This window comes from Macaca thibetana, chromosome 14 (assembly GCF_024542745.1).
Source record: "Macaca thibetana thibetana isolate TM-01 chromosome 14, ASM2454274v1, whole genome shotgun sequence".
NCBI classification, from domain to species: domain Eukaryota; kingdom Metazoa; phylum Chordata; class Mammalia; order Primates; family Cercopithecidae; genus Macaca; species Macaca thibetana.
The window spans coordinates 65770980-65798872 of record NC_065591.1 but is presented as its reverse complement, the minus strand read 5'-3'; the positions used below and the strand labels follow the sequence as shown (position 1 = coordinate 65798872).

The window sequence follows — 27893 nt, the reverse complement described above, 5'->3', positions numbered from 1 at the left end:
CCCAAAAGGAACTTAAAGATTAGTTGAAAACAAAACTGACATACATGAAACAGTAGTGAGCAATGCCAGACAGTGTCTGATTACTTGATACATATAGTAATATCATATGAATATTCTAGGAAGTTAATAAGGACTAATCTTATTAGGAAGCCAGAATCCTGCTTCTACTCTATGCTCTGGCTGTTTGACTTTGAGCAAGCCGTTTCATCTTCTTGGGCCTTAATTTTCCCACCAGTAAATTGAAAGAGTTAAACATCAAATGTGCCAGCACCCAAATTTCATGATTCTAGTTAAGAAAGAAGGCCATGGAAAAGGTAGAATTTCAACAGGAGACACATGAGGTGAACCTTATAAGTGACAGTCCAACTGTAAACATGACATGGTTTTGTTGTTGTTGTTGTTGTTATTTTGAAACAGAGTCTTGCTCTGGCCCAGGCTGGAGTGCAGTGGTGCACTCTTGTCTCACTGCAAGCTCCGCCTCCCGGGTTCAGGCCATTCTCCTGCCTCAGCCTCCCGAGTAGCTGGGACTACAGGCTCCTGCCACCACACTCGGCTAATTTTTTGTTTTTTTAGTAGAGATGGTGTTTCACCGTGTTAGCCAGGATGGTCTCGATCTCCTGACCTCATGATCTGCTCGCCTTGGCCTCCCGAAATTCTGGGATTACAGGCGTGAGCCACCACACCTGGCTGACATGACATGTTTTTTAGAAAATGAAGCGATAAGAGACTGAATGTGGTGGCTCACGCCTGTAATCTCAACACTTTGGGAGGCTGAGGCAGGAAGATCACTTGAGGCCAAGAGTTCGAGACCAGCCTGGGCAAAACCCTGTTTCTACAAAAAAATTACATTCCACATGCATAGCAAAACCCTGTTTCTAAAAAAAAAAATTTTTTTTTAAATTAGCTGGGCATGGTGGCGCACACCTGTAGGCCTAGCTACTTGGGAGGCTGAGGTGAGAGAAATCACTTGAGCCCAGGAAGTCAAGGCTGTGTTGAGCCATGTTCGTGCCGCTGTACTCCAGCCTGGGTGACACAGTGAGACCCTGTTTCCAAAAAAGAAAGAAAACAACTGAAAATGAAGAGATAAGACATCAGTTCACAAAAGTGTGTGCTCTAACCAAAAACTTGGAAAAAGTGTGCTATTTCTTAACCTGTGTGGTAGATACTCGCGTTATTATTATTATTTTATTTACTCTTTTGTGTACATATTTAACTTAAAATAATATAAAATGCAAAAAGTAATGAATATGTTGTCACATATTAGCATGCACTATATTTTTTTCTCAAGCCGTTTTTATTACACTCAAGATATTGACAAGTATAAAATAACCTTGTAATTAGGATACTGTATGAGTCAAAAAAGGAGAAGTCACTACTGTATGAAGAGATTTACAAATGAGTAAAATATATAGGCTGTACCAGTATTAACATTTGAAATGAAATGGGATTGCTCTTTTTTTCTAGGCTGGAGAGCGGTAGTAAGAACGATTATGTGAGTTCCTCAGATAAAAATAACAATTTAAAAAAGAAGGGGAAATGTATCGCATCTTACAGTTTTTGAAATACTTTCAAGTCTATCATCTTATTTGATGTTTAAAATCATTTTATTTATTTCTTTGTATCTATTTTATTTTATTTTTGAGAAAAGGTCTCTCTCCAGCCAGGCTGGAGTGCAGTGATGCGAGCACAGTTCACTGTAGCCTCAACCTCCTGGGTTCAAGCAATCTTCCCATCTCAGCCTCCTGAGTAGCTGGGAATATAAGCAGATGCCACGACATTCAGCTAATTTTTATATTTTTTGTGGAGATGAGGTCTCACTGTTGTTGCCCAGGCTGGTGTCAAACTTCTCTACTCAAGCAATCCTCCTGCCTTGGCTTCCCAAAGTGCTGGGATTACAGGCAAGCCACCATGCCTGACCACTTTCTTCATATCTATTTTACCTTATTCTAAACAGAAGTTAAGGCAACTGCAAAAACATGTTAAGTACAGATTTCTGTTTAATTAATGAGAAAACCTTTACATTTTAAATCTTCATAACTTTTTGTTTACAGAAAGTGAAAATACAATAGGAGAAATAAGATGAAGCCTCTGCAGAGCACTAGAAAGCATGCTCTGAGGCCCTGTACATTTGCAGTGGGTATTATCCTGATTTTCTGAATGATGAATTTGAGGTTCAAAGAGTTAAAAGTGACTAACCCAAGGTTACCCTGGCACCAACCCTAAATTCAGGGAGGCACTTAACTCCAAAATTATTAATACTTCTATTGTATTATACTGCCTTAGAAAATAGAAGGATTATAGGATTCTGAAATATGCCTCATACTCTTACATCTTTCTTCCTTTACCCTTTGTTCTGTTGCAGAAAATAGCAGCCATGTAAATATTTGGAGCATGGAACGACTAGAGTAGAAACTGAGAAAATTATGGCTGCACTACATGATTTTTACCTCTCTTTGATCAGATAGGATTCAGTTAGTTGGAATGTGAAAGACAAATGGGAGTAGGAATAGTGCTGAACAATAGGGGTTCTAATTCCACAACAAATGAAGTATAAAGGTCGGAAGTCTATTAAGAATTAAGCTTTTTGTCCTAGAAGTGATGAATAGTGTAGTGGACTTATAATTAAGTGTAGTGGACTTATAATTGGATAGAAATGAGTTTTAGCCCAGTTCTGTCAATTTAAAGCTGCGTGAACTTAGGAATATACATGATGTTGCAGGGCCTCTTTTATCCCCAAATGAAGACAGAAACACCTGTATCATAGGGTTGTTAAGAGAATTAACGAGATGTGGAAGAGCCTGGCTGTTAGTAAATACCCAATGAATAAATGTTAGTCCATTTCCCTTATTCTACATGTGTATACCATTTTATAGTCTACAAAGCACTTTTATATTTATTTGCTCATATGACTTTCAGATAACCCCATGAGTAGTGTATTAGTCCATTCTCATGCTGCTATAAAGACTTAGCTGAAACTGGGTAATTTGTAAAGGAAAGATGTTTAATTGACTCACAGTTCCACATGGCTAGGGAGGCCTCAGGAAACCTACAATCATGGCAGAAGGGGAAGCAAACACGTCCTTCACATGGCAGCAGGAGAGAAAAATGAGTGCCCAGCAAAGCGGGAAGCCCCTTATAAAACCGTCAGAGCTCATGAGAACTAACCCACTATCATGAAAACAGGATGGGGAGAACCCCCCTTGTGATTCAGTTATCTCCCCCTGGTCTCCCATGACATGTGGGGATTATGGGAGTTACAATTCAAGATGAGATTTGGGTGGGGACACAGCCAAACCGTATCAAGATGTTACACAGGGACTATGCTATGTCAAGTAATTTGCCTAAAGTCATTTAACAACCATTCAGCAACTACCATGTGGGAAGACACTGTACTAGTGTTCTGCTTGCAGTAACCCCAGTTCCTCACACAGCAGTGATGCAAATGTTATGAGCCTACTTTACAGACAATGATGGCTTATACAGAAATAGCTTGTGAATATTGCAGTCAGAACACAATCACGGGTCTTCTAATAATAATTCCTACATGCTTTTCACTACAGTATTGAACAAAGGGTGAAAACGAACCATTTTCTCAACTTTGGTTAAGAAAATACTCAGAAGTTAAACTGTTCTGAAATGATCTTAGATTCCATATGCATACATTATATTTCTTCTCCTCTGGGCATGAAGGTATTAGTCTTAAGTGACTAGTTAAAGACGATAGTCGAGAAGTTTATTTTCATTTTTCTTGGTTCCAAGTGCTCTCAATAGCTCAGTGCTCCAGATATAACCCAAGAGTATGCAATTAGATATTCCTGGGAGGCAGAGACCAACCCGTGCAGCTATGCAAGGGCAATCCTTTGTCCATTTCAAAACTAGAAATGATGAGAATGAAAACTGAGATTTGTTGCTCTGTGTGTCAAAACCAAAGCCTGAGTTCTCGGCAAATACATTTAACAATACTCTTTTAAGGGTATTTTTCTTATCAAATACTTGCTATGCTAAATATTTTTGTTCAGTTGATTTATTTTTTCCTCAGTGTGTGGTATTTGTCGTTCTTCTCTAAATCTTTATTGTTCTTTTGATCTTGGGTTCATACTCCTCTATGCCCAGAATGGTATGATAAGTGATTATTTGAAATTAAAATAATTTAAGTTAAATTACTTTGCCCAGATAGTTAATTGTTATCTCTGTTGTAGTTTTTAAATTAGTTGTATTTTCTATCAGTTGTATCACTTTTTTTATTAGGAAATACATGCACATGGTAAAACATTTTAAAGGTATGAAAGGTTACCAGTCTCTTGTGTGTCTTTACACAGGAATATATTTACTTATAAAATATATTCTATACTAATAAAAGCTTCTTTGCATAATTCCTTTTATTTACACAAATTATATATATATATAGTTAGCACTTTTTTTCTACTTAGCAATTCATCTTGGATGTTGTTCCGTATCAGTATAGATAGAGCTACTTATATTCTTTTTATTACTTTATTTTTCACCATTTTGCTGTTGTAAAAAAAAATGCAGCTTATTTAATATTCTGGTACATAGATCAATTTACAGTTTGTAAAATAAAGTTTAAGGAGTAGGCTTGCCTTGGTGGCTCATACTTGTAATCCCAGCACTTTGGGAGGCCAAGGTCAGAGGGATCACTTGAGGCCAGGAGTTTGAGACCAGCCTGGGCAACACAGTGAGACCTTGTCTCTATAAAAATAAAAAAAATTACCCAGTATGGTGGTGTGTGCCTCTAGTCTCAGCTACTTGTGAGACTAGGACAGGAGGATCACTTGAGTCCAGGAGTTCGAGGTTGCAGTGAACTATGATTGTGCCAGTGTACTCCAGCCTGGGTGACAGAGGGACCCTGTCTCAAGAAAAAAAGAAAAAAACAGAGTAGAATTTCATGGAAAAAGGATATGTGCTTTTCTACTTTTTTATGTTATTACTAAATTGCTTTCTGGTTAGCCATCCTATTAGCAACATATTAAAGTAACTAATTTCCCTCACTTTCACCAATGCAATGGTGTTACCCAACATAAAATATTTTTTTCAAGTTAAAAAGCTTTTCTGCATATACCCGTCTACGCCCTTCTTAAAAAAGAAAATAAAAGTAAATGAAAAATATCCGTGTTGTAATTGTTTCTGATTAGATATGGCTGTGCTGGTGCTGGAAGTAATCACCAAACTTGACCATCTTCCAATTGGTAGAGTTCAGATCAATGGACTAGCTCAACTTTCTCCAACCCATCAAATCAATGGATTTTTTACCATTGTTTCATCAACATCTAAGAAACTTGGAGAACTCCAGGTAAAAATATATTTTAATTATTTGCTGCATAGAATAAACTTTTTGGGCAGAAATAGTTGAGTCTGTTTGTAGAATGGATAGGTCCATGACTCCTGTATATCATGCTAGTTTCCACCTCGTGCCTTTGCTCATGTTTTTACCCAGTAGACCTACTTTTGTTTCCCACTTATCCAAATCCTCTTAGTGCCTTAGTGCCATCTCAAGTTCTGAGAGACCTTCACACCTCCTACTGCATTCATTCTTCTTGTGCTCTTTTTTACATTCATAAAAGCATTAATTATATAATCCTTGTTCAGTTATAATTCTACATAGTTTCCAAAATTGTTTATTAGTAGGCTCTCTTTAATTCCTCTTACTTTTAGTTTCTAGATTCCCTGAGAGGCAAGCCTTTGTTTTCTGCTTTCTTTGTTTTTCCCATAGCTCATAATATAGTACCGAAAATAATTGCTTGTTTGACTCATGTAAGTGGTGTCTTTGATGTATTCATTTATTGATTCAGCTTACTTTGTAAATTTTATTTCTAATTAACACATAATACACATATTTTTAGAGTACAATGTGATGTTTAGATACATGTATACATTGTGTAAGGATCAAATCAGGGTAATTAGCATATCCATCATCTCAAACTTGTATTTTTTTGTGTGTGGTGAGTCCTCTCTTCGGGCTATTTTGAAATATACAATTCATTGGTGTTAACTGTATTCACCCAACTGTACAATAGAACACCAGAATTTATTCCTCCTGTCTGTACCATAGTACCCATTGACCAACCTCTCCCCATCTTCCCTCCCTGCTACCTTCCCTAATCTTTGTTAACCACTATTCTGCTCTGCTTGTATGAGATCTACTTTCTTTAGATTCTATATGAGTGAGATCATGCAGTATAATATTTGTCCTTCTGTGCCTGGCTTATTTCATTTAACATAATGTCCTCCAGGTTCATCTATGTTGTCACAGTTGGCAGGATTTCATTCTTTTTTATTGTAAATAGTATTCCATTGTGTATATATACATTTTTTAAAATCTATTGATTTGTTGATGAGTGCTTAGGTTGATTCCACATCTTGGCTATTGTGAATAGTGCTGTGATAAACAGAGTATCGGTATCTCATTGACATACTGATTTTATTTCCTTTGAATATACAGTCATGCATTACTACTAATGATGGGGATGTATTTTGAGAAATGTGTCCTCAGGCAATTTCATCCTTGTGCAAACATCATAAAGTGTAATGACACAAGCCTAAATGGTATAGCCTACTATACACCTAGGCTTAGGGTATAGCCTATTGCTTCTAGGCTACAAACCTATATAGCATGTTACTATACTGAATACTGTTGTAACACAATGAAGACGATTATAACACAATGGTAAGAATTTGCATATCTAAGTGTATCTAAACATAGAAAAAGTACATAAAAATAACAGTGTAAAAGTTAAAAGATAGCAGTATAAAAGATGAAATAACAGTATAAAAGATAAAAGATATATACCTATATAGAGCAGTTATGGATAGAGCTTACAGGACTAAAAGTTGCTCTGGGTGAGGCAGTGAGTAAGTGGTGAGTGAATGTGAAGGCCTAGGACATTACCATATACTACTGTAGACTTTATAAACACTGTACACTTAGAAGACTACACTAAATTTACAAAACAATGTTGTTCTTTAATAATAAATTAACCTTAGCTTACTTTAACTTTTTTTACTTTATAAACTTTTAATTTTTTTTTAACTTTTTGAATCTTTTGTAATAACACTTAAAACACAAACACATTTTACAGGTATGCAAAAATATTTTTTGTATCCCTATTCTATAAGCTTTTTTCTATTTTCAAATGTTTTTAACTTTTTAAACATTTTTGTTAAAAACTGAGACACAAACACACACATTAACCTAAGCCTACACAGGGTCAGGATCATCACTATCACTGTCTTCCACCTCCACATCTTGTCCCACTGGAAGGTCTTAGGGTCAGTCACACACATGGAGCTGTCATCTCCTATGATAACAGTGCCTTCTGGAATACCTCCTGAGGACCTGCCTGAGGCTGTTGTACAGTTAACTTTGTTTTAATAAGTAGAAAGACTACACTCTAAAATAAAAAGTATAATATAGTAAATTGTAAACCAGTAACATAGTTATTATCATTTTCAAGTATTATGTATCATACATAATTGTATGTGCTATACTGGCAGTGCAGGTTTGTTTCCATCAGCATCGCCACAAACATAGAATAATGCATTGCACTACCACATTACAACACTACAGCCACTAGGCGATAGGAGTTTTTCAACCTTATTATAATCTTATGGGACCACTGTTATATATGCGGTCTGTCATTGATGGAAATGTTGTTACCTGGTGCATGACTATATAACAAGTAGTGAGATTGCTGGATCATATGGTAGTTCTACTTTTAATTTTTGTGAAGAACCTCCATACTATTGACCATAATGATTGTACTAATTTACATTCCCACCAACAATACATGAGTATCCCTTTCTCCACGTCCTCACCATCATTCGTTACTTTCTGTCTTTTTTGATAGTAGCTATTCTAACTGGAGTGAGATGATATCTCATTGTCGTTTTGATTGGCCTTTCCATAATCATAGTGATGTTGAGCATTTTTTCTTTTTTCTTTTCTTTTTTTTTTTTTTGAGATGAAGTTTTGCTCTTGTTGTCCAGGTTGGAGTGCAATGGCGCCATCACGGCTCACCGCAACCTCCACCTCCCGGGTTCAAGTGATTCTCCTGCCTCAGCCTCCTGAGTAGCTAGGATTACAGGCACATACCAACACGCCTGGCTAATTTTGTATTTTTAGTAGAGGCACGGTTTCACCATGTTGGCTAGGCTGGTCTTGAACTCCTGACCTTTGGCCTTCCAAAGTGCTGGGATTGTAGACGTGAGCCACCACGCCCAGCCCTGTTGAGCATTTTTTCATATGCCTATTGACCATTCGTATGTCTTCTTTTGAGAAATGTCTATTCAAGTTTTCTGTTCATTATTTAATCAGAAAAAAAAATGTTTTGTTGCTGTTAAATTGTTAGAGTTTCTTATATATTCTGGATATTAACTCTTGTCAGATGCCAAGTTTGCAAATATTTTCTCCCACTCAGTGGGTTGTCCCTTTGCTGTGTTGATTGTTTCCTTTGTTGTGCAGAGCTTTTTAGTTTGATGTACTCCCATTTGTCTGTTTTTGCTTTTGTTGCTTGTGCTTTTGAGGTCTTACCCAAAAAATCCTTGCCTGGACCAATGTCATGAGGCATTTCCCCTGTTTTCTTCTAGTCATTTTATAGTCCTAGATCTTACATTTAAGTCTACTCCATTTTTAACCTTTTTTGGGGGGGTATGATGAGAGGAGTCTAGTCTTATTCTCTTGCATGTGGGTATTTAGTTTTCCAGCACTATTTATTGAAGAAATCAACTTACGTTTTTTTCATACACTATTACATGCCATAACTTAGGATATACAGAGATAAAAGATGGCCATTTCATTTAATTTTCCAGAACCCTGTGTGATACATATTATGTGATAGATATGCATGAGATACTGGGAAAGAACATAGAATGGTCCCTCTTCTGTGGGGGACTCATTGGGAGCACTTTCTAGAAAATTCTGAATATTCAAACCCCTTAGAAATTCCAGGGGTTATACCTTGTCAATTGTATTCTAAAATGTGTAGAGAAAATGACATACTAAATAAGAAAATAGCCTAAAAAAGATAAGGAAAGAACATCTAACATTACCAAATGTAAGCATTTATTAATATTATAAAATCATAAGCATATAATTTTGTCAGTGGAACAGATTCCAGAAATAGATTCGTCTAACTGAAAAAAAAATTAACATTTATTGTATTTATCCTATTCTCATTTATAATATATTAAATGTTAAAATAGAGACACTTTATATTGATGACTTAATGGTGAAGTGGGTCTGGTTTAGTCATGCTTTTCTGTTGATGATATAAATTTGCATCAGGACTGCCAAACAGTTTGACATTGTGTTTCAAAAGTCACATGAATTATTGTATATCATTTACCTCAGTAATTCCACCCCTGGGAATTTACCTTAAGTAAATACTATGAAAAGAGAAGGAAGTTATATGCTTCAGTCTAGTAATGGAAATACATTTTTAATATTGGGAAAATGAAAACAATTTATTCAACAATATTAAAATTATAGTCTATTTGTGGAACCTTTTATATCCATAGAAGATAAAATGACATAGTTATGATTGTGTACCAGCTGGAAAAATGATTTTGGATTGATGACAAAGGGAAATTCAAATTTACATATGTGCATATGATCGATGACTAGGGGAAAAATGAAATCGGGAGTAGTACAGGGTTTTGGTAAGGTGGGTTTTCTTTGGGGTTTTTTTGAGACAGATTTAATAGTAGTGATTTTTGTAAAAACCACTGAATTGTATACTTTAAATGGGTGAATTGGCTGGGTGTGGTGGCTCATAGCGCTAATTCCAGCACTTTGGGAAGCTGACACGGACAGAAGCTGTTACCCAAGCTGTAGTGCGGTCGCACTATCTCCGCTCACTGCAATCTCCGCCTTCTGGATTCAAGCAAGTCTGCCACCACAGCCTCTCAAGTAGCTGGGACTACAGGCGCATACCACCATGCCTGGCTAATTTTTGTATTTTTTGGTAGAGACGGGGTTTCACCCTGTTGGCCAGGCTGGTCTCGAACTCTTGACATCAAGTGATCTGCCTGCCTTGGCCTTCCAAAGTGCTGGAATTGTAGGCATGAGCCACTGTGCCCAGCCACTAAGTAAGGTTTTATATTTTTCTTTTTCTTTCTTCCTTTTAAGAGAAGGGATCTCACTGTTTCCCAGGCTAGATTCAAGCTTTTGGGTTCTCCTGCCTCAGCCTCCTGAGTAGCTGGGACTATAGGTGTGCTCCATAGCACCTAGTTTTTTAAAAAAAATTAAGATATCATCCACATACCGTAAAATTTACTTTTTTTTTTTTTTTTTTTTTTTTGAGACAGGGTCTTACTCTGTGCCCAGGCTGGAGTACAGTGATGCAATCTTGACTGACTCTGCCTCGACCTCCTGGGCTCCAGCGATCCTCCTATCTCAGCCTCCCTAGTAGTTGGGACTACAGGCACACACCACCACCCCAGCTAAGTTTTTGTTGTTTTTTGTTTGTTTGTTTTTTGAGACGGAGTCTTGCTCCGTCACCAGGCTGGAGTGCAGTGGCACGATCTCAGCTCACTGCAACCTCCACCTCCTGGGTTCAAGTGATTCTCCTGCCTCAACCTCCTAAGTAGTTGGGACTACAGGCGTGCGCCACCATGCCCAGCTAATTTTTTGTATTTTAGTAGAGACAGGGTTTCACTATGTTGGCCAGGATGGTCTCGATCTCCTGACCTCGTGATCTGCCCACCTTGGCCTCCCAAAGTGCTGAGATTACAGGCGTGAGCCACCGCACCTGGCCAGTTTTTGTATTTTTTGTAGAGACAGGGTTTTGCTACGTTGTCCAGGCTGGTCTGGAACTCCTGAGCTCCAGTAGTCACCTTCCCAAAGTTCTGTCCGTGTCAGCTTCCCAAAGTGCTGGAATTAGAGCTGTGAGCCACCACACCCAGCCAATTCACCCATTTAAAGTATACAATTCAGTGGTTTTTACAATCATCACTACTATTAAATCTAGAACATTTTATCACCCCAAAAGGAAACACTGTACCCAATACAGCCACTCCTTGTTTCTCTCTTCCCCCTCCTTGACGACGACTAACCTGTTTTCTGTCTCTATGTATTTGCCTGTTCCAGACATTTTATACAAATGGAATAATATCTGTGGCCTTTTGCGATTGGCTTTTTTCATTTAACGTAATGTTTCTTAAGTTTCATCCATGTTATAGCATGTATCAGAAGTGCATTCCTTTTTGTGGATGAATAATACTTGACGATATGGATATATCCCATTCTAAAATTGATAGACATTTGGATTGTTTTGACTTTTTGACTATTATTAATAATGTTGCTATTAGCATTCATATATAAGTTCTTTTGTGAACATATGCTTTCAGTTCTCTTGGATATATGCCTGAAAGTGGAATTGCTGGGCCATATGGTAACTCTGTTTTTAACTTTTTAAGGAACTGCCAGACTATTTTCCAGAATGCCTGCACAATTTTTTGTTCAATTTAAATGTCAATTCATACAACAATATTTGTGTATTTTTTTATTTGCAGTCATTGGGTTTGTTGAAGAATTGTTTTTAATAGAGTAGTGGAGAATTTTGTCAAATTTTGAATGACTGAGGAGTACAGAAATAAGTCGTGGTTACAGTGAAGAAACAGAAGCTATAATTAAAGATTTGTTTCCTCTCTTGTTCCATTATCTTGGAGCCTATGGAGGCCTGCCAGGAACAGGCCTTAAAGGCAAATATGTCTAGAAGGCTGTTGTCAAAGACCATTTTTGCTGGCTATAAGCAGGGTCTCTGGAACCAATAGGAACCCCAGCTCTTCTTAAAATTGAAGGTGTTTATGCTTCACCAGCCTTCTAAGTTTTTGATCACTCTTTTACATTTTTGCCATTCTAATGAGTATGTACTAATATCTAATTGAGATTTTCATTTGTGTTTCCTGATGACTAACGTGTTGAGTATTTTTTCATGGGCTTTTTGGCTATTCTTTTATCTTCTTCAGGAGTTCACAGACTGCAAACCCCAAGCCAAATCTGGCTCATCACCTATATTTGTAAATAGTTTTATTAGGACACAGCCACACCCATTCATTTATATATGGTCTATGTGGCTTTTATGCCTAACAGCAGAGTTAAGTAATGAGACCATATGGCATGCAAAGCCTAATATATTACCTCTTTGGCCTATTCATAGGAAAATGTATCAATCCCTGATACTTCCTGTGGATTGTTTGTTCAAGGTTTTTGCCCATTTAAAAAATAAGTTTATCTTTTTTAGTTTTGAGAACTTTTTTAACATTAGGCCTATAAGTATGTATGTATGTATGTATTTATATTCCCAGCCTTTGGCTTCTCTTTTTCTTTTCTTTTTTAATAAGTAGAGACTTTATTTGGGCCCAACTTGAGGACTGCAACTCAGAAGCATAAATGCAAGTTGCCCTGAATATATACTTCCTTTGTTTTCTTTTGTTCTTCCTTTATTTTGATGATTGTGTCTTTTGAAGAACAGAAGTTTTTCTTTCCATGAAATCAGGTTTATCGATCTTACTTTTTTTTCTTTTTTTTTTTTTTTGAGGCAAAGTCTCACTCTTTTGCCCAGACTGGAGTGAACTGGCACTATCTCGGCTCACTGCAACCTCTGCCCTCCAGGTTCAAGCAATTCTCCTGCTTCAGCCTGCCTAGTAGCTGGGATTACAGGAGCCCACCACCATGCCCAGCTAATTTTTTCATTTTTAGTAGAGATGGGGTTTCACGATGTTGGCCAGGCTGGTCTGGAACTCCTGACCTCAGGTGATTCACCCACCTTGGCCTCCCAAAGTGCTAAGATTACAGGTGTGAGCCACCATGCCCAGCCATCGATCTTACCTTTTATAGTTTATGTTTTTTGTAAACTTAGGCCTACCTAAGAAATCTTCCCCTGATTAGGGGAAGGTTGCAAAGATTTTCTCCACTGTTTTCCCCTAAGATTTTTATAGTTTTGGCTTTTACTTTTAGGTATAATTCATGTCTGATTAATTTTTGGGTATACCTGTAATATGAAATAAGGTCAGGATTTATTTTTTTTTATAATTGTATCTGCTTGTTCTGTCACTACTTATTGAAAAAATTGTCTTTTCCCACCCCATTAAATTTTGTTTGAATATGATCAATTGATTATATATGTATGAGTCTATTTCTGGACTCTATTCTGTTGCATTGATCTGTATTTCTTTTTGTTTTTAATGGAATCCTTGTTGCAGGTTAGTATTTCTGTCCTTAGGATAGTAACACTGTATTACTGCAGCTTTATTGTAAACCTTGAAATAAGATACTCTGAGCCATCTAATTTTGTTCTTTTTGAAAATATTTGTCTATTTTAAGTTCTTTGCATTTCCTTATAAATATTAGAATCAGCTTGTTAATTTCCACAAAAAATGTCTGCTGGGATTTTTGTTGATACTGTAGAATATACAGATAAAGTTAAGAGAATTAAGTTCTTAGCAATATTGAGTCTTCCATGAACATGGTATATTTCTCCATTTGTTTAGCTCTTTAATGTTTTTCTACAATCTTTTATACTTAGCATCATGCAGGCCTGCATATATTTTGATTTATCCCAAAGTATTTATGCTTTTTGTTGATTCTTGAGAATTTTCTGTATAGACAATGATGTCATCTGTGGATAAAGACAGGTTTATTTCTTTTCTAATCTATATGCCTTTTATTTCTATTTTCTTGCCTTATCACACTAAGATCTCCAGTATAATGTTGAATAGAAAACATATTCTTCCCTCCTTCTTCCTTTTCATAGGAAAACATTTGGTCTTTCACTTGTTTTTGTTTGTTTGTTTTCCTTTGCTTTGTTTTTAAGAGACCAAGTCTCACTCTGTCACCCAGGCTGGCATGATCATAGCTCATTGCAATTTGAAACTTCTGGACTCAAGCAGTCCTCCTGCCTCAGCCTTCTGAGTAACTAAGACTACAGATGCACACTGTTTTTTAAAGTTTTTTTGTAGAGACAGGGTTTTGCTATGTTGGTGGGCTGGTCTCAAACTCCTGGCCTCAAGCAATCCTCCTTCCTCAGCCTCTCAAAGTGCTGGAATTACAGGAGAGTCATCATGTCTGGTATCTTTCACTATTAAATGTGATGTTAGATATAGGTTTTTCATATTTGTCCTTTATCAATTAGAAAAGTACCAAGTTTTAACAACACTTTTCCCAAATTTTCTGAGAGATTTCATCGTGGGTATTGAACTTTATCAAATGTTTTTCCTGTATGTGTTAGGATAGTCATTTGGATTTTTTTCTTTTGGTCTGTTAGTATGACCTATTTTATTGATTCATTTCTAAAAACAAAACCAGACTATCAGTCTTATGATGAACACTATGGAGTCATGTGGTATTAGCCATTTTATATATTATTGTGATTTAATGTTTCAGTGAGGATGAAATGAAACATTACATTTTTGTTCGGGAGGGATATTAATCTGTAGTATTGTTTTGTTGCATTGTCTTTTATGTAGATGTGAGGGTAATGCTGGCATAAAATGATTTTAGAAGAGTTGCTCCTCTGTTTATTGGAAGAGTTAACGTAGAATTGATTAAATGTCTAGTAAAGTTTACCAGTGGAGTTAACTGGTTTCTGGATTTTTCCTTATGGGGAAGGTTTTTAACTACCACTTTAATTTCTATAGTAGATTCAGGGCTTATGTAGGTAATCTTTCTTTTTGAGTGAGCTTTGGTAGTTTGATTTTCAAATAACTCATCCATTTCATTGAAGTTGTTGAATTTATTGGTACAGAGTTGTTTATAACATCCCTTTTCTGTCTTTAAACGTCTAAAGCAATTGTGATTATATCTCCTCTTTCATGCCTAATATTAGTAATTTGTTTTCTCATTTTTTTTCTCGATCAGCCTGGATAGAAGTTTAACAATTTTATTAATCTTTTCAAGGAGCCAGCATGTGATTTCATGAGACTTCAAAGCATCTCAGACTGCTTGACATTTTCCTACCAGTGACTGAGTTTGGTTTTTTCCAGTCTTTTCATCCTCTGTGTATTTCATTTTATAGTTTCTATCACTCTATATTCAAATTCATTAATCATCTTGTACGGTATCTAACCTGCTTCTAACCCCATCAGTCGTAATTTCATTTCAAATATTTTCATCTCTAAAAGTTACACTTCCTTTTTTAATGTACATTTTCTTTTTTCTTTGCAGTCACATTTTCTTTTATATCCTTAAGCATTAGGAGCATCTATATGATAGCGGTTTTAAGGTCCCATCAATTTTATCACCTATCATTTGGGGTCTGTTTCTATTGATTAATTGTTCTGTGGTTTTAGGGCATGTTTTCCTACTTCTGTTAAATTTTTATTGAATACTGAACGTTGTAAATTTTATATATTGTGCACTTGGTTTTTTTCCCTCTTTAATGAGTGTTGTCAGCCAGGTGTGGCGGCTCATGCCTATAATTCTAGCAGTTTGGGAGGCCGAGGCAGTTGGATCGCTTGAGGCCAGGAGTTTGAGACCAGCCTGGCCAACACGACAAAACTCCATCTCTACTAAAAAAGCAAAAATTAGCTAAACATGGTGGCACGTGCCTGTAATCCCAGCTACTAGGGAGGCTGAGAAGGCTGAGGCAGGAGAATCACCAACCTGGGAGGCAGAGGTTGCAGTGAGCCAAGATCATGCCACTGCACTCCAGCCTGGGTGATGGAGTGAGACCCTGTCTCAAAAAATAAATAAATAAATAAATAAATAGTGTTGGATGCAATTCAGGAATTCAGGAAGACTTCTCAGTACTAAATACATGAGTTGCCAGATTGAAAAAGCCTCCTGTGGGCCAGGCGCTGTGGCTAATGCCTGTAATCCCAGCACTTTGGGAGGCCGAGACAGGCGGATCACCAGGTCAGGACTTCGAGACCAGCCTGCCCAACATAGTAAAACCCCGTCTCTACTAAAAATACAAAAATTAGCTGGGAATGATGGTGGGCACCTGTAATCCCAGCTACTCAGGAGTCTAAGGCAGGAGAATCGCTTGAACCCGGGAGGTGGAGGTTGCAGTGAGTAGAGATTGCGCCATTGCACTACTCCAGCCTGGGTGACAGAGTGAGACTCCATCTCAAAAAAAAAAGAAAGAAAGAAAGAAAAAGTCTCCTGTGGAATTCGTTTGGATCCTGATTCATAGAAACCAACTGTAAAAAATCTGAAACAATCAGGTAAATTAGAATGTTGACTCAATTTTTGATAATTTTGAAGAATTGTTATTAATTTTTAAAATGTGATAATGGTATGGTGTTTATTTTTGTTAATGAGCCCTCATATTATTAAAACTATATTTACAGAAATGGTATGATATCTGGAACTTGGTTCACAATAATCCAGTAACAAAGCAGGGCTTGGAGAAGGTATAAATGAAACATGATTAGCCAGATGTGGATAATTGTTGAAACTGGATAATAAGTACCTGTAGTCATTATTTATTTTTTTCTAATTTTGTATTTGTTTAAAATTTTTCATAGTAAAAAGCTTAGAAATTTGTTTTTGTTGTTGGGTTTTTTTGTTTTGTTTTGTTTTGTTTTGTTTTGTTTTGTTTTTGAGACAGAGCCTTACTCTGTAGCCCAGGCTGGAGTGCGGTGGTATGATCTCAGCTCACTGCAACCTCTGCTTCCCGGGTTCAAGTGATTCTCCTGCCTCAGCCTCCCAAATAGCTGGGATTAGAGGCATGTACCACCACATCCAGCTAATTTTTTTTTTTTTTAAGTAGAGACAGGGTTTCACTATGTTGGCCAGGCTGGTTTCAAACTCCTGGCTTGAAGTGATCCACCTGCCTCACCTCCCAAAGTGCTAGGATTACAGGCATGAGCCACCGCACCCATCCACAGAAACATTTTTCTTCATATCAATTTTTTTTTTTTTTTTTACAAAAGTGACCATTAAGTACAACATAGTGGGTGAAAGCTGACTTTCAGCAAGTAATATCATTGTGACATTTTAAAACATTGAAAACAAAAACAAGATTCTATAAACTTCCAGATAACAAGAGAAACAGTCACACACAAAGAATTAAGAAGTAGAGTGGCTTCAGACTTCTCAAGAGCAACATTAGGGTCCAGAAGACAATTCAATAATGCCTCTAGAATGTTGAATGAAAATGGCCTAGAATTCTCTCTCTCTAGGCAAACTATATAGTGTGAGAGTAGAATGAAGTTTTTGTATATACAAAGTCTCAAAAATTTGTACCTCTCTGACACTCTTCCTGACAAAGCAGCTGAAGGACTTTCTCTGCCAAACTGAGGGAGTAAACTTAAAAAGAAGACAAGGTGGGATATTGCAAACAAGAGATACAACACAGGAGAGAGCCGAAGAGAATCCCTTGATTTGAGGTGAAGCAACTGTACATAAGGCATAGATGGCAGGTGTTCCAAATTGTAGTATGTGCTAAGGCTCTGGGAGAGATTTCTCAAAAAAAAAGTTACGAAACACCTAATGTGTCTGAAAATCTTAAGAGGAGAATTCAACAACTGGCAAAAAGTTCAGAATTGAATTAACAATAAGAACAATAAAAACAAAGCAAATGTTAGCATGCACCTATAGTCCCAGCTACTCAGGAAGCTGAAGCAGTAGAATCACTTGAGCCCAGGAGTTCATGTTCAGCCTGGGCAACATGGCAAGACCCGATCTCTAAAAAGAAAAAAAAATTTTTTTAACTAAGCAAATGAGAAAACAAGACAGCATTTTGGGAAAATGTTGTGCAGGAAAGGAAAAGTAATCAGTACATCTAATTGTTCAGCTATAAATGGAATACATGCTCATACTATAATTGTAGTTAGATCAATAATCAGTGTTTACTATATTGACACATTGGGAGGATGGAGGAAATAAGTGGATGTGGGATAGAGCTAAATTCTTATCTCCTGTATTAGGAAGTCAAAAGGTCATGCCTGGAAACTAAGTCAAGGTAACATTATCATGTTATTTGGAGCTGTAGAGGTAAATACCACAAGAATCAGGTATAGAAATTGAAAGTGGCTGCCTGTGAGGAAAGAGGAACGGTGTCTATGTAAGGGACTTGTTTTATGTAACAAAATTATAGAACTGTTTGAATCTAAATGTGCATGTGTTATATTAATTTTAAGATACTTTAAAAAGAAAAACATGCAGTGAATGATGGAGCTTGAATTCTTGTTATACTACTGCTTTGCTGTCCCCAAGGACAGTATTGAGTTGACTAAGCATGGGATCTCTCCCGACAAGAGGGGTAAGTGTAGCCAGTAAGGAGCTGATAGAATGGAAGATGAAGGAAGAAAGGTGGCTTTACAGTGTTGCTCTGGAGGGAAAGATCAGGTTTGGTCAGACTAGGGAGTGAGGGACTGCAAAGAAGGCAGATATAGTTCATTACAATCACGCTGATTGAGAGAGGAAGCTTTGTTGTATTCCATTATTGGTATAGATCAGATGTCAAAAAAAAATAAGTGAGTCAAGCAGACTGGCCGTAAAAGAAATCAACTGCCAAAAATATATTCAGACTTTTGAAAAGTATTGAAAGTATCAAACTTATGCTATCATATAAGCATGTAACATAGTATATACACATATATAAATATATACACACATATCACACACATATATCTTATATGTATGTGTATATTTATGTAAGATATGTATGTATATATATACACGAACATATGATTATTTAAAGTTTGAAATTGGGAAACAGGAATACTTGACTATAGCTTTTTTCTTTTGAAGTCATTCATTTAATCTGGCTAGAAATGTGATACTTTTACTTCTATACTAAGTTAGTACCAAGTATTATGTATATGATGGGCATTACATCATTCATTTTTAAACCATTTAATTACAAGATTTAGTTTTTATTCAGTTCCATAACAGATCGTAACCATTCACAAACATGAGTATTTCCAAACAAAGGTAGAATCTTGGCAAAATAGTTTTGATAGTTAGGGTACTACTACTAAGACATTTGTAAAATTTAAGATTTCAACATCACAGTTAATCCTAAATATTGTACTGTACTTTATTAACCTCCATATGTTACACTTCCAGTATAAATTGAGAAAGGTAAGTTGAACAGTGTTAGTTTTTATAAAGCTTGAAACCAAAAAAATCTTTCTGGGATATCAGTCTTCAGCTCTACAATTTTAGGAATGTATTTCATGCTATCAGTTTCATTTCTGGAAATCCTGTTTCAGCATGGAAAAATACAAAAAAATAGGACAGATAGTTCCTTGCCGATAAAACTTTCCAAAGATACAGTCATCAAGTAATCAGTAAATTGAATGACATATGGTTCCTTGATAATGCCCTTGCAGATAAGCCATCAGGTTTTTTACATAGGCAGTAATGTCACTTAAAATGGCCCTGTATTTGACCAGTCTGTGCTAGTGATCTGAGGCTGGGATGTCTCCTTGGACTGTAACATAAACCAAGAGACTTCTTTAAACTCAAGCTCGAAAACATTTTTTAGCACCATACCTTATACTAAGTCACCCAATATCCATGTACTAATGACAGGCTACATACTGCTTATCCAGTTTTTCAGGGGTGTTGTTGTCGTTGTGATCGTTGTTGTTGTTGTTTAAGACGGGGTCTTGCTTTGTCGCCCAAGCTGGAGTGCAGTGGTTAGATCGTGACTCACTGTAGCCTTGACCTCCTAGGCTCAAGTGATCCTCCCACCACAGCCTTAGTCTAGTAGCTGGGACTACAGGTGCACACCATGACACCTGGCTAATTTTTGTATTTTTTTGTAGAGACAAGGCCTTGAGATGTTGCCCAAGCTGGTCTTGAACTCTGGGCTTAAGTGATCCTCCTGCCTCAGCCTCTCAAAGTGCTGGGATTATATACAAACAAATCTGGGATTATACGGGATTATACACAAATCTGGGATTATATATGTGAACCACTGTGCCTGGCCTGCTTTCCAGTTATCAAACAAAATATTGACCAAAGGAATTTATTTATTTTATTTTATTATTTATTTATTTTTATTTTATTTATTTATTTATTTATTTGAGACAGAGTCTCGCTCTGTCACCCAGGCTGGAGCGCAGTGGCATGATCTTGGCTCACTGCAACCTCCGCCCCAGGTTCAAGCGATTCTCCTGCCTCAGCCTCCCAAGTAGCTGGGATTGCAGGCGTCTGTCACCACGCCCAGCTAATTTTTGTATTTTTAGGCAGAGTTTCACCATGTTGGCCAGGCTGGTCTCGAGCTCCTGACCTCAAGTGATCCACCCACCTCGGCCTCCCAAAGTGCTGGGATTACAGGCGTGAGCCACCGCGCCTGGCAGGAATTTATTTAATTCACATGTTAGTTATATATGTGTGTGTGTGTGTGTGTGTGTGTGTGTGTGGTTTGACTTTTAGCCTTGTAGACAAAGTAAATAAGACAGTAAATAGCTTTATGGTTATCTGTCTTTGCAAAGTGTTGCCACCTTGGATTTAGATTTTGAAACAACTTCATTGTCAACAAAGACCATTTCAGGATCATCATCCTTTGTCATCAGTCTTTAATAACGTTTTCAAGACTTTTTCCAGTTCAGAGAACTATATTTTCTTGATAATATGTGTCATGAGCATCACATCCAAAAATTTTTTGCTTGCATAAAGTTCTCATTGATACTTTAAATGGATACAACTCTTGGAAAGTTATTTTTATCTGTGTTCTCAGCTACAAAGAAGAATACCACAAATTATTTAACATTTTCACTCAATTCACCTTTTAAGTTTGCAGCCATACCACTAACATGCTGCATAACTAATTTTGGTTAGATACATATATGCAAATCATGCTATTATACACAAATTCTGCTGCATTCACAAAACATTCTTTTATAAATTTTATCATTGATAAGAAACTTTGACATCCTAAAGCTTTTAATCTTAATATGCAACTGCATTTCACAGGAATACCACTCATTATCTACTTTAAAAAAAAAAAAAAACCTGTTTAAATGTGTACTTTCTGTTTATTCAGTTTTCATTATTTGTCTGTTCTACAGGCCCATCATAATTCTTACTATAGTTTGTTTCCTGATGCTATATTTTGACACAGTCATATCTTGTTTGTGTATTTTACTATTAGAAATATTCTTGTTGTAGTTAAAATAAAATACAAAGACAAATTTCCAAATTTAAAACATTTTATTTGGGAAGCAAGAATTGCAATTCAGGACATATAGACAGGTGATGGTCTTCAGTATGTTCAAAGAACAAAGAGAAGGTTGGGAGTTTTATTAGAAAGAAAAATTTTGGGGAAAGGACTTCCTATTCAATAAATGGTACTGGGATATCTGGCTAGCTATATGCAGAAGATTGAAACTGGACCCCTTACACCATATACAAAAATCAACTCAAGATGGACTGAAGACCTCAATGTAAAACCTAAAACTATAAAGACCCTGGAAACTAGGAAATGGCATTTTCAACATAGGAACTGGCAAGATTTCATGATGAAAACAAAAGTAATTGCAACAAAAGCAAAAATAACTGGGACAATTAAACTAAAGCGCTTCTGCACAGCAAAAGAAACTATCAACAGAGGCAACCTACAGAATAGGAGAAAATATTTCCAAACTATACATCTGACAAAGGTCTAACATCCAGAATCTATAAGGAACTTAAACAAATGTACAAGCAAAAAACAACCCCATTAAAAAGTGGGCAAAGGACATGAACAGACACTTTTTAAAAGAAGATATACATGCGGCCAACAAGCATATGAAAAAATGCCCTATATCACTAATCATTAGGGAAGTAAAAATCAAAACCACAGTGAGAATGACTTACACCAGTCAGAATAGCTATTATTAAAAAGTCAAAAAGTAACATATGCTGACAAGATTGCAGAGAAAAGTGAATGCTTATACACTGCTGGTGGGAGCATAAATCAGTTCAACCGTTGTGGAAAGCAGTGTGGCGATTCATCAAAGATCTAAAAACAGAACTACCATTTGACCCAGCAGTCCCACTGCTGGGTATTGTAAGAATTTGCCAGTAAAGTGATCTGGACCTGAAGATTTCTTTTTCAGAAGGTTTTAAACTGAAAATTAAATTTAAAAAATAATTATAACTTTACATAATTATACTTTTTGGGTACATACCCAAAGGACTATAAGTTGTTCTATCACAAAGACACATGCACATGTTATGTTCATTGCAGCACTATTCACAATAGCAAAAACATAGAATCAAGCTGAGTGCCCATCAATGGTAGACCATTAAGAAAATGTGGTACATACACACTATGGAAAACTATGCAACCATGAAAAAGAATGAGATCATGTCCTTTGCAGGACATGGATAGAACTGGAGGCCATTATCCTTAGCAAACTAACTCAGGAACAGAAAACCAAGCACCACATATTCTCACAAGTGGGAGCTAAATAATGAGAACAGATTAACAGAAATAGAAGAACAGTAGACACTGGGACCTACTTGAAGGAGGAGAGTGGGAAGATGGAGAGGTTCAGAACAAAAAACCTGTCAGGTACTGTGCTTAGTACCTGGGTAATGAAATAATCTGTACACCAGACCCCCAAGTCATGAGTTTACCTGTATAACAAATCTGCACATGTACCCCTGAACCTAAAATAAAAATTAAACATTTTTTTAAAAAAGAAAAACTGTACATATTGTGTTCCAAAAAAGCTTATTGGCACTAGAGAAGCTTTGGGGAGCTGGCAAGCTCTTTTTGATGAGTGACCCTCTCATTGGCAGGTGAAACTGGTCTGAGAGTAATAGCAGGCCATTTCTGCAGCCAGGCTTGCAAAGAATTGCATTCTTGGAGCAATCTATATACCTCGAGTGCTTTTTTTCCCCTGGGCCCTCAACTGATTTAGTTAAATGTGACAAGAAGGACCCAATTTGAATAATCAACTTTCACATTCTCTTCCACAAACAAATATGCTTTTTCCTTTCATTTGTTTTGAAATTCATAAGTCTCTTGTCCTCTTTCACGAACACAAATATTTCACTTTCCTTTTGATTCTACTGTAAGAAAGACAGCAGCCTATAGCACCCATAGATATTAAGGAAATACTATGAACAACTCTCCACATATAAATTTGACAATTTAGATGAAATGAGCCAATTATTTGAAAACTGTAAACTACCAAAACTCACTCAAGATCAAACAGATAACCTGAATAAAGCAATAATTATTTTTAAATTTAATTTTTAGCTTAAAACCTTCTGAAAAAGAAATCTCCAGGCCCAGATCACTTTACTGGCCAATTCTTCCAACCATAAAGAAGAAATAACACCAATAACACAGTCTCTTCCAGAAAATAGAAAAGGAGAAAACACTTATTTTAAAGCCTGCACCACCTTAATACCAAAACCAGAGAGCAATATAAGAAAAGTATAGAACAATATCCTTAATGAACCTAGACTTAAAATTTTTCAACACAATTTTAGCAAATTGAGCCAGGCATGGTGGCATGTGCCCATAATCTCAGCTACTCAGGAAGCTGACGTGGGAGAATCACTTAAGGTCAGCAGTTTGAGACTGGGAAACAGAGCAAGACCCCTAAAATATATAAAATATAAATATATAAAATATATATAAAATAAATAAAATTAGCCTGATGTGGTTGATGGTGCACACCCGTAATCCCAGCTACTTTGGAGGCTGAGAAAAGAGGATCACTTGAGCCCAGGAGTTCAAGGTTACAGTGACCTATGATCACACAACTACAGTCCAGCCTGGGTGACAGAGCAAGACCCTGCCTCTAAATTAAAAAAATAAATAAATAAACATTGTTAAATAGTTGGCTTTTAAAAAAACGCTGCATTGACCAACATGATTCTGAAAATTATACTTACTAATTTGCTCTCTCTGATACTGATAGATGTTGTAGATATAGTAGATAATTGCAGGCAACTTATTGTTAAAGCGAACCTTGAGTCATTGCTGGAAGACTGATGAGTGTCCTTAAGGTTGTTCTCTTATGAAGAAATAAAGGGTATTCAGTTAGGAAAAGAAGAAGTCAAATTGTCCCTGTTTGCAGATGACATGATTGTATATTTAGAAAACCCCGTCGTCTCAGCCCAAAATCTCCTTAAGCTGATAAGCAACTTCAGCAAAGTCTCAGGATACAAAATTAATGTGCAAAAATCACAAGCATTCTTATACACCAGTAACAGACAAACAGAGAGCCAAATCATGAATGAACTTCCACTCACAATTGCTTCAAAGAGAATAAAATACCTACGAATCCAACTTACAAGGGATATAAATGATCTCTTCAAGGAGAACTACAAACCACCACTCAGTGAAATAAAAGAGGACACAAACAAATGGAAGAACATACCATGCTAATGGATAGGAAGAATCAATGTCGTGAAAATGGCCATACTGCCCAAGGTAATTTATAGATTCCATGCCATTCCCATCAAGCTACCAATGAATTTCTTCACAGAATTGGAAAAAACTGCTTTAAAGTTCATATGGAACCAAGAAAGAGCCCACATTGCCAAGACAATCCTAAGTCAAAAGAACAAAGCTGGAGGCATCACGCTACCTGACTTCAAACTATACTACAAGCCTAGAGTAACCAAAACAGCATGGTACTGGTACCAAAACAGAGATATAGACCAATGGAACAGAACAGAGTCCTCAGAAATAATACCACACATCTACAGCCATCTGATCTTTGACAAACCTGACAAAAACAAGAAATGGGGAAAGGATTCCCTATTTAATAAATGGTGCTGGGAAAATTGGCTAGCCATAAGTAGAAAGCTGAAACTGGATCCTTTCCTTACTCCATATACGAAAATTAATTCAAGATGGATTAGAGACTTAAATGTTAGACCTAAAACCATAAAAACCCTAGAAGAAAACCTGGGTGATACCATCCAGGACATAGGCATGGGCAAGGACTTCATGTCTAAAACACCAAAAGCAACGGCAACAAAAGCCAAAATTGACAAATGGTATCTAATTAAACTAAAGAGCTTCTGCACAGCAAAAGAAACTACCATCAGAGTGAACAGGCAACCTACAGAATGGGAGAAAATTTTTGCAATCTACCCATCTGACAAAGGGCTAATATCCAGAACCTACAAAGAACTCAAACAAATTTACGAGAAAAAAACAACCTCATCAAAAAGGGGGAAAGGATATGAACAGACATTTCTCAAAAGAAGACATTCATACAGCCAACAGGCACATGAAAAAATGCTCGTCATCACTTGCCATCAGAGAAATGCAAATCAAAACCACAATGAGATACCATCTCACACGAGTTAGAATCGCGATCATTAAAAAGTCAGGAAACAACAGGTGCTGGAAAGAATGTGGAGAAATAGGAACACTTTTACACTGTTGGTGGGATTGTAAACTGGTTCAACCATTGTGGAAAACAGTATGGCGATTCTTCAAGGATCTAGAACTAGAAATACCATATGACCCAGCCATCACATTACTGGGTATATACCCAAAGGATTATAAATCATGCTGCTATAAAGACACATGCACACATATGTTTATTGCAGCACTATTCACAATAGCAAAGACTTGGAATCAACCCAAATGTCCATCAGTGACAGACTGGATTAAGAAAATGTGGCACATATACACCATGGAATACTATGCAGCCATAAAAAAGGATGAGTTTGTGTCCTTTGTAGGGACATGGATGCAGCTGGAAGCCATCATTCTCAGCAAACTATCGCAAGAACAGAAAACCAAACACCGCATGTTCTCACTCATAGGTGGGAATTGAACAATGAGATCACTTGGACTCTGGAAGGGGAACATCACACACCAGGGCCTATTATGTGGAGTGGGCGGGGGGAGGGATGGCATTGGGAGTTATACGTGATGTAAATGACGAGTTGATGGGTGCTGACGAGTTGATGGGTGCAGCACACCAACATGGCACAAGTATACATATGTAACAAACCTGCATGTTGTGCACATGTACCCTAGAACTTAAAGTATAATAAAAAAAAAAAAATTCTTCTTTGGAGTAAATGACATTTCATTAAGCTATGTGCATGTATCACTCAATAATATAAGCAAATGAAATAAAAAATACAAAAAAAATACAAAAAAATAAAAAACCAAAAAAGTTGTTCTCTTATGGATGTGAGAAGCATGTGGTACATTCATGGTATATGTGGATGGCGTGGACTTTGGAAGAGGGGTGATATATTTAAGTGACAGAATGATGGTCTAGAGTTAGCACCAGAAAGGCAAAAGTTAACTTCCTTTAGCCTGGCAAGTGTAGGTGTTTTCTATTGGAAGAGACTTTGAGGAAATGGGGACATTTAAAGAAAGAAATGTTTCATTAAAGTGGTAATTTGTATAAAATATAAATTCTACAGGACTCAAGGGATTGGCAGAGGAGTAAGCACCAAGATGAATCATGACTGGGGAGGCAAATGATTGAGGTGGACAGGAATGAAGATCTGGGAGCTAAATACAACTGGAGGGTTAGAGTAGATGGTCTCTTGGACTGCTAGGAATTGACAGAACATTCTTCTGTTTTATACCTCCAAAGTTTGACCAATACTTTTCCCTCTGCTTCTGATGTTCTACTTCCATCCCCCTCAGCGTTTTCTGCCTCATTCAGATTTAAGATTCTAAGCTCAAACGTTTGTATTTCATTCCTGGAAATCATCCATGGCACTCCTTCCTCACCTCTTCCCCAGCCTCAGACCCCTTCTTAGCATTCCCATACCACCTAGTACACTTCCTTATCTTAAAACTTACTATTTTATATTAAAATTACTTTTTTGTTAATTGTTTATTTATCAGTAGAAACTCTTTCTTAGCCCACATATTCATGTTTCATAGTTCAGGAACACAAGTCAGTGACAAACTTCTGCGTAATTTAGCCCAAAGAAATTCTTTATATTTCAAAATCACTTTGTATTCCGAAAGATACCAGTCTTCTTCATCTCCTCAAAATCTTTGATGGAATCATAATTTCTGAAGAAATCTGTGTGTGCCTTCTTTCTTGGTTTAGCCACAGCAAACAGAGAGAGATCTGCAACCCCCAGGGATACAGCGAATGTTCCAACAACATGAAATTTCAGGCACTTGGCCATAAGGCCACATATCTAAGGCTTTGTCAAAGCACAGAAGCCGTGGTCATTGTACTTGATAGGTATGTCACCACCGCCCTTCCTGGCCGATAGAGAAGTGGAAAAATTACTTTTTTTTTTTAACTTCCCCTACAAAATACTATGATCCTCTGAGGCAGAAGGTTTGTTTGTGGAGGAGGAGGGGGTTATTGTTTTGAGACAGAGTCTTGCTCTGTTGCCCAGGCTGTAGTACAGTGGCACAATCATAGCTCACTGCAGCCTCAATCTCTGGGGCTCGAGCAATCCTCCTGCCTCAGCCTAGCAAGTAGCTAGGACTTCAAGGTACATGCCACTATACGCAGCTAATTTTTTTTTTTTTAATTTTTTGTAGTGACAGGGTCTCACTATATTGCCCAGGCCAGTCTCAAACTCCTGGGCTCAAGCAATCCTCCTACCCCTGCCTCCCAACGGGCTGGGATTACAGTTGTAAGTCCATGTTTTAGTCCTCTCTTTTCCTCAGGGAGGTAGCACAGAGCCTGGAACAGAGCTGGTATCAACAATTATTTGTTTAACTGAACAAAGAAGTTAGGCCCCTGTGTTTTGATTGTAAGATGAGCGTGGCAAGTGCCTGGACTTTCTCTGACTCTTTATTCAAGGTCCAATGGTAGTACAGGCCAATGAGTTAAAGCAAACTCTGTGGCCAGTTAGCAGCTCATTGTTAAGGCCAGGAACACTACCTTTATCCTCAGTGTCTCCTTTGTTTCTAGAATGCAGAGGCAGTCTTTGGCAAGTGATGAATGGTAAGGGAACACTTCCTGACATTTATGTTTGAGCAACCAGAATTTTATGTGATGCTGTTACAGTGATCACTGCA

General features: G+C 37.0%; 1 protein-coding gene across 4 annotated transcripts in view; it reads left to right on the top strand.

The window, feature by feature from the left end:
- Window positions 1–27893, top strand: part of C2CD3 (C2 domain containing 3 centriole elongation regulator) — a 155335-nt gene that overhangs the window by 4505 nt on the left and 122937 nt on the right. For all 4 annotated transcript variants that reach the window (XM_050756034.1, XM_050756032.1, XM_050756036.1 and 1 more), the window contains exon 3: window positions 5154–5311. In XM_050756034.1, coding sequence (XP_050611991.1) covers window positions 5154–5311 — 158 coding nt within the window. The remainder of the gene's footprint in view (window positions 1–5153; window positions 5312–27893) is intronic.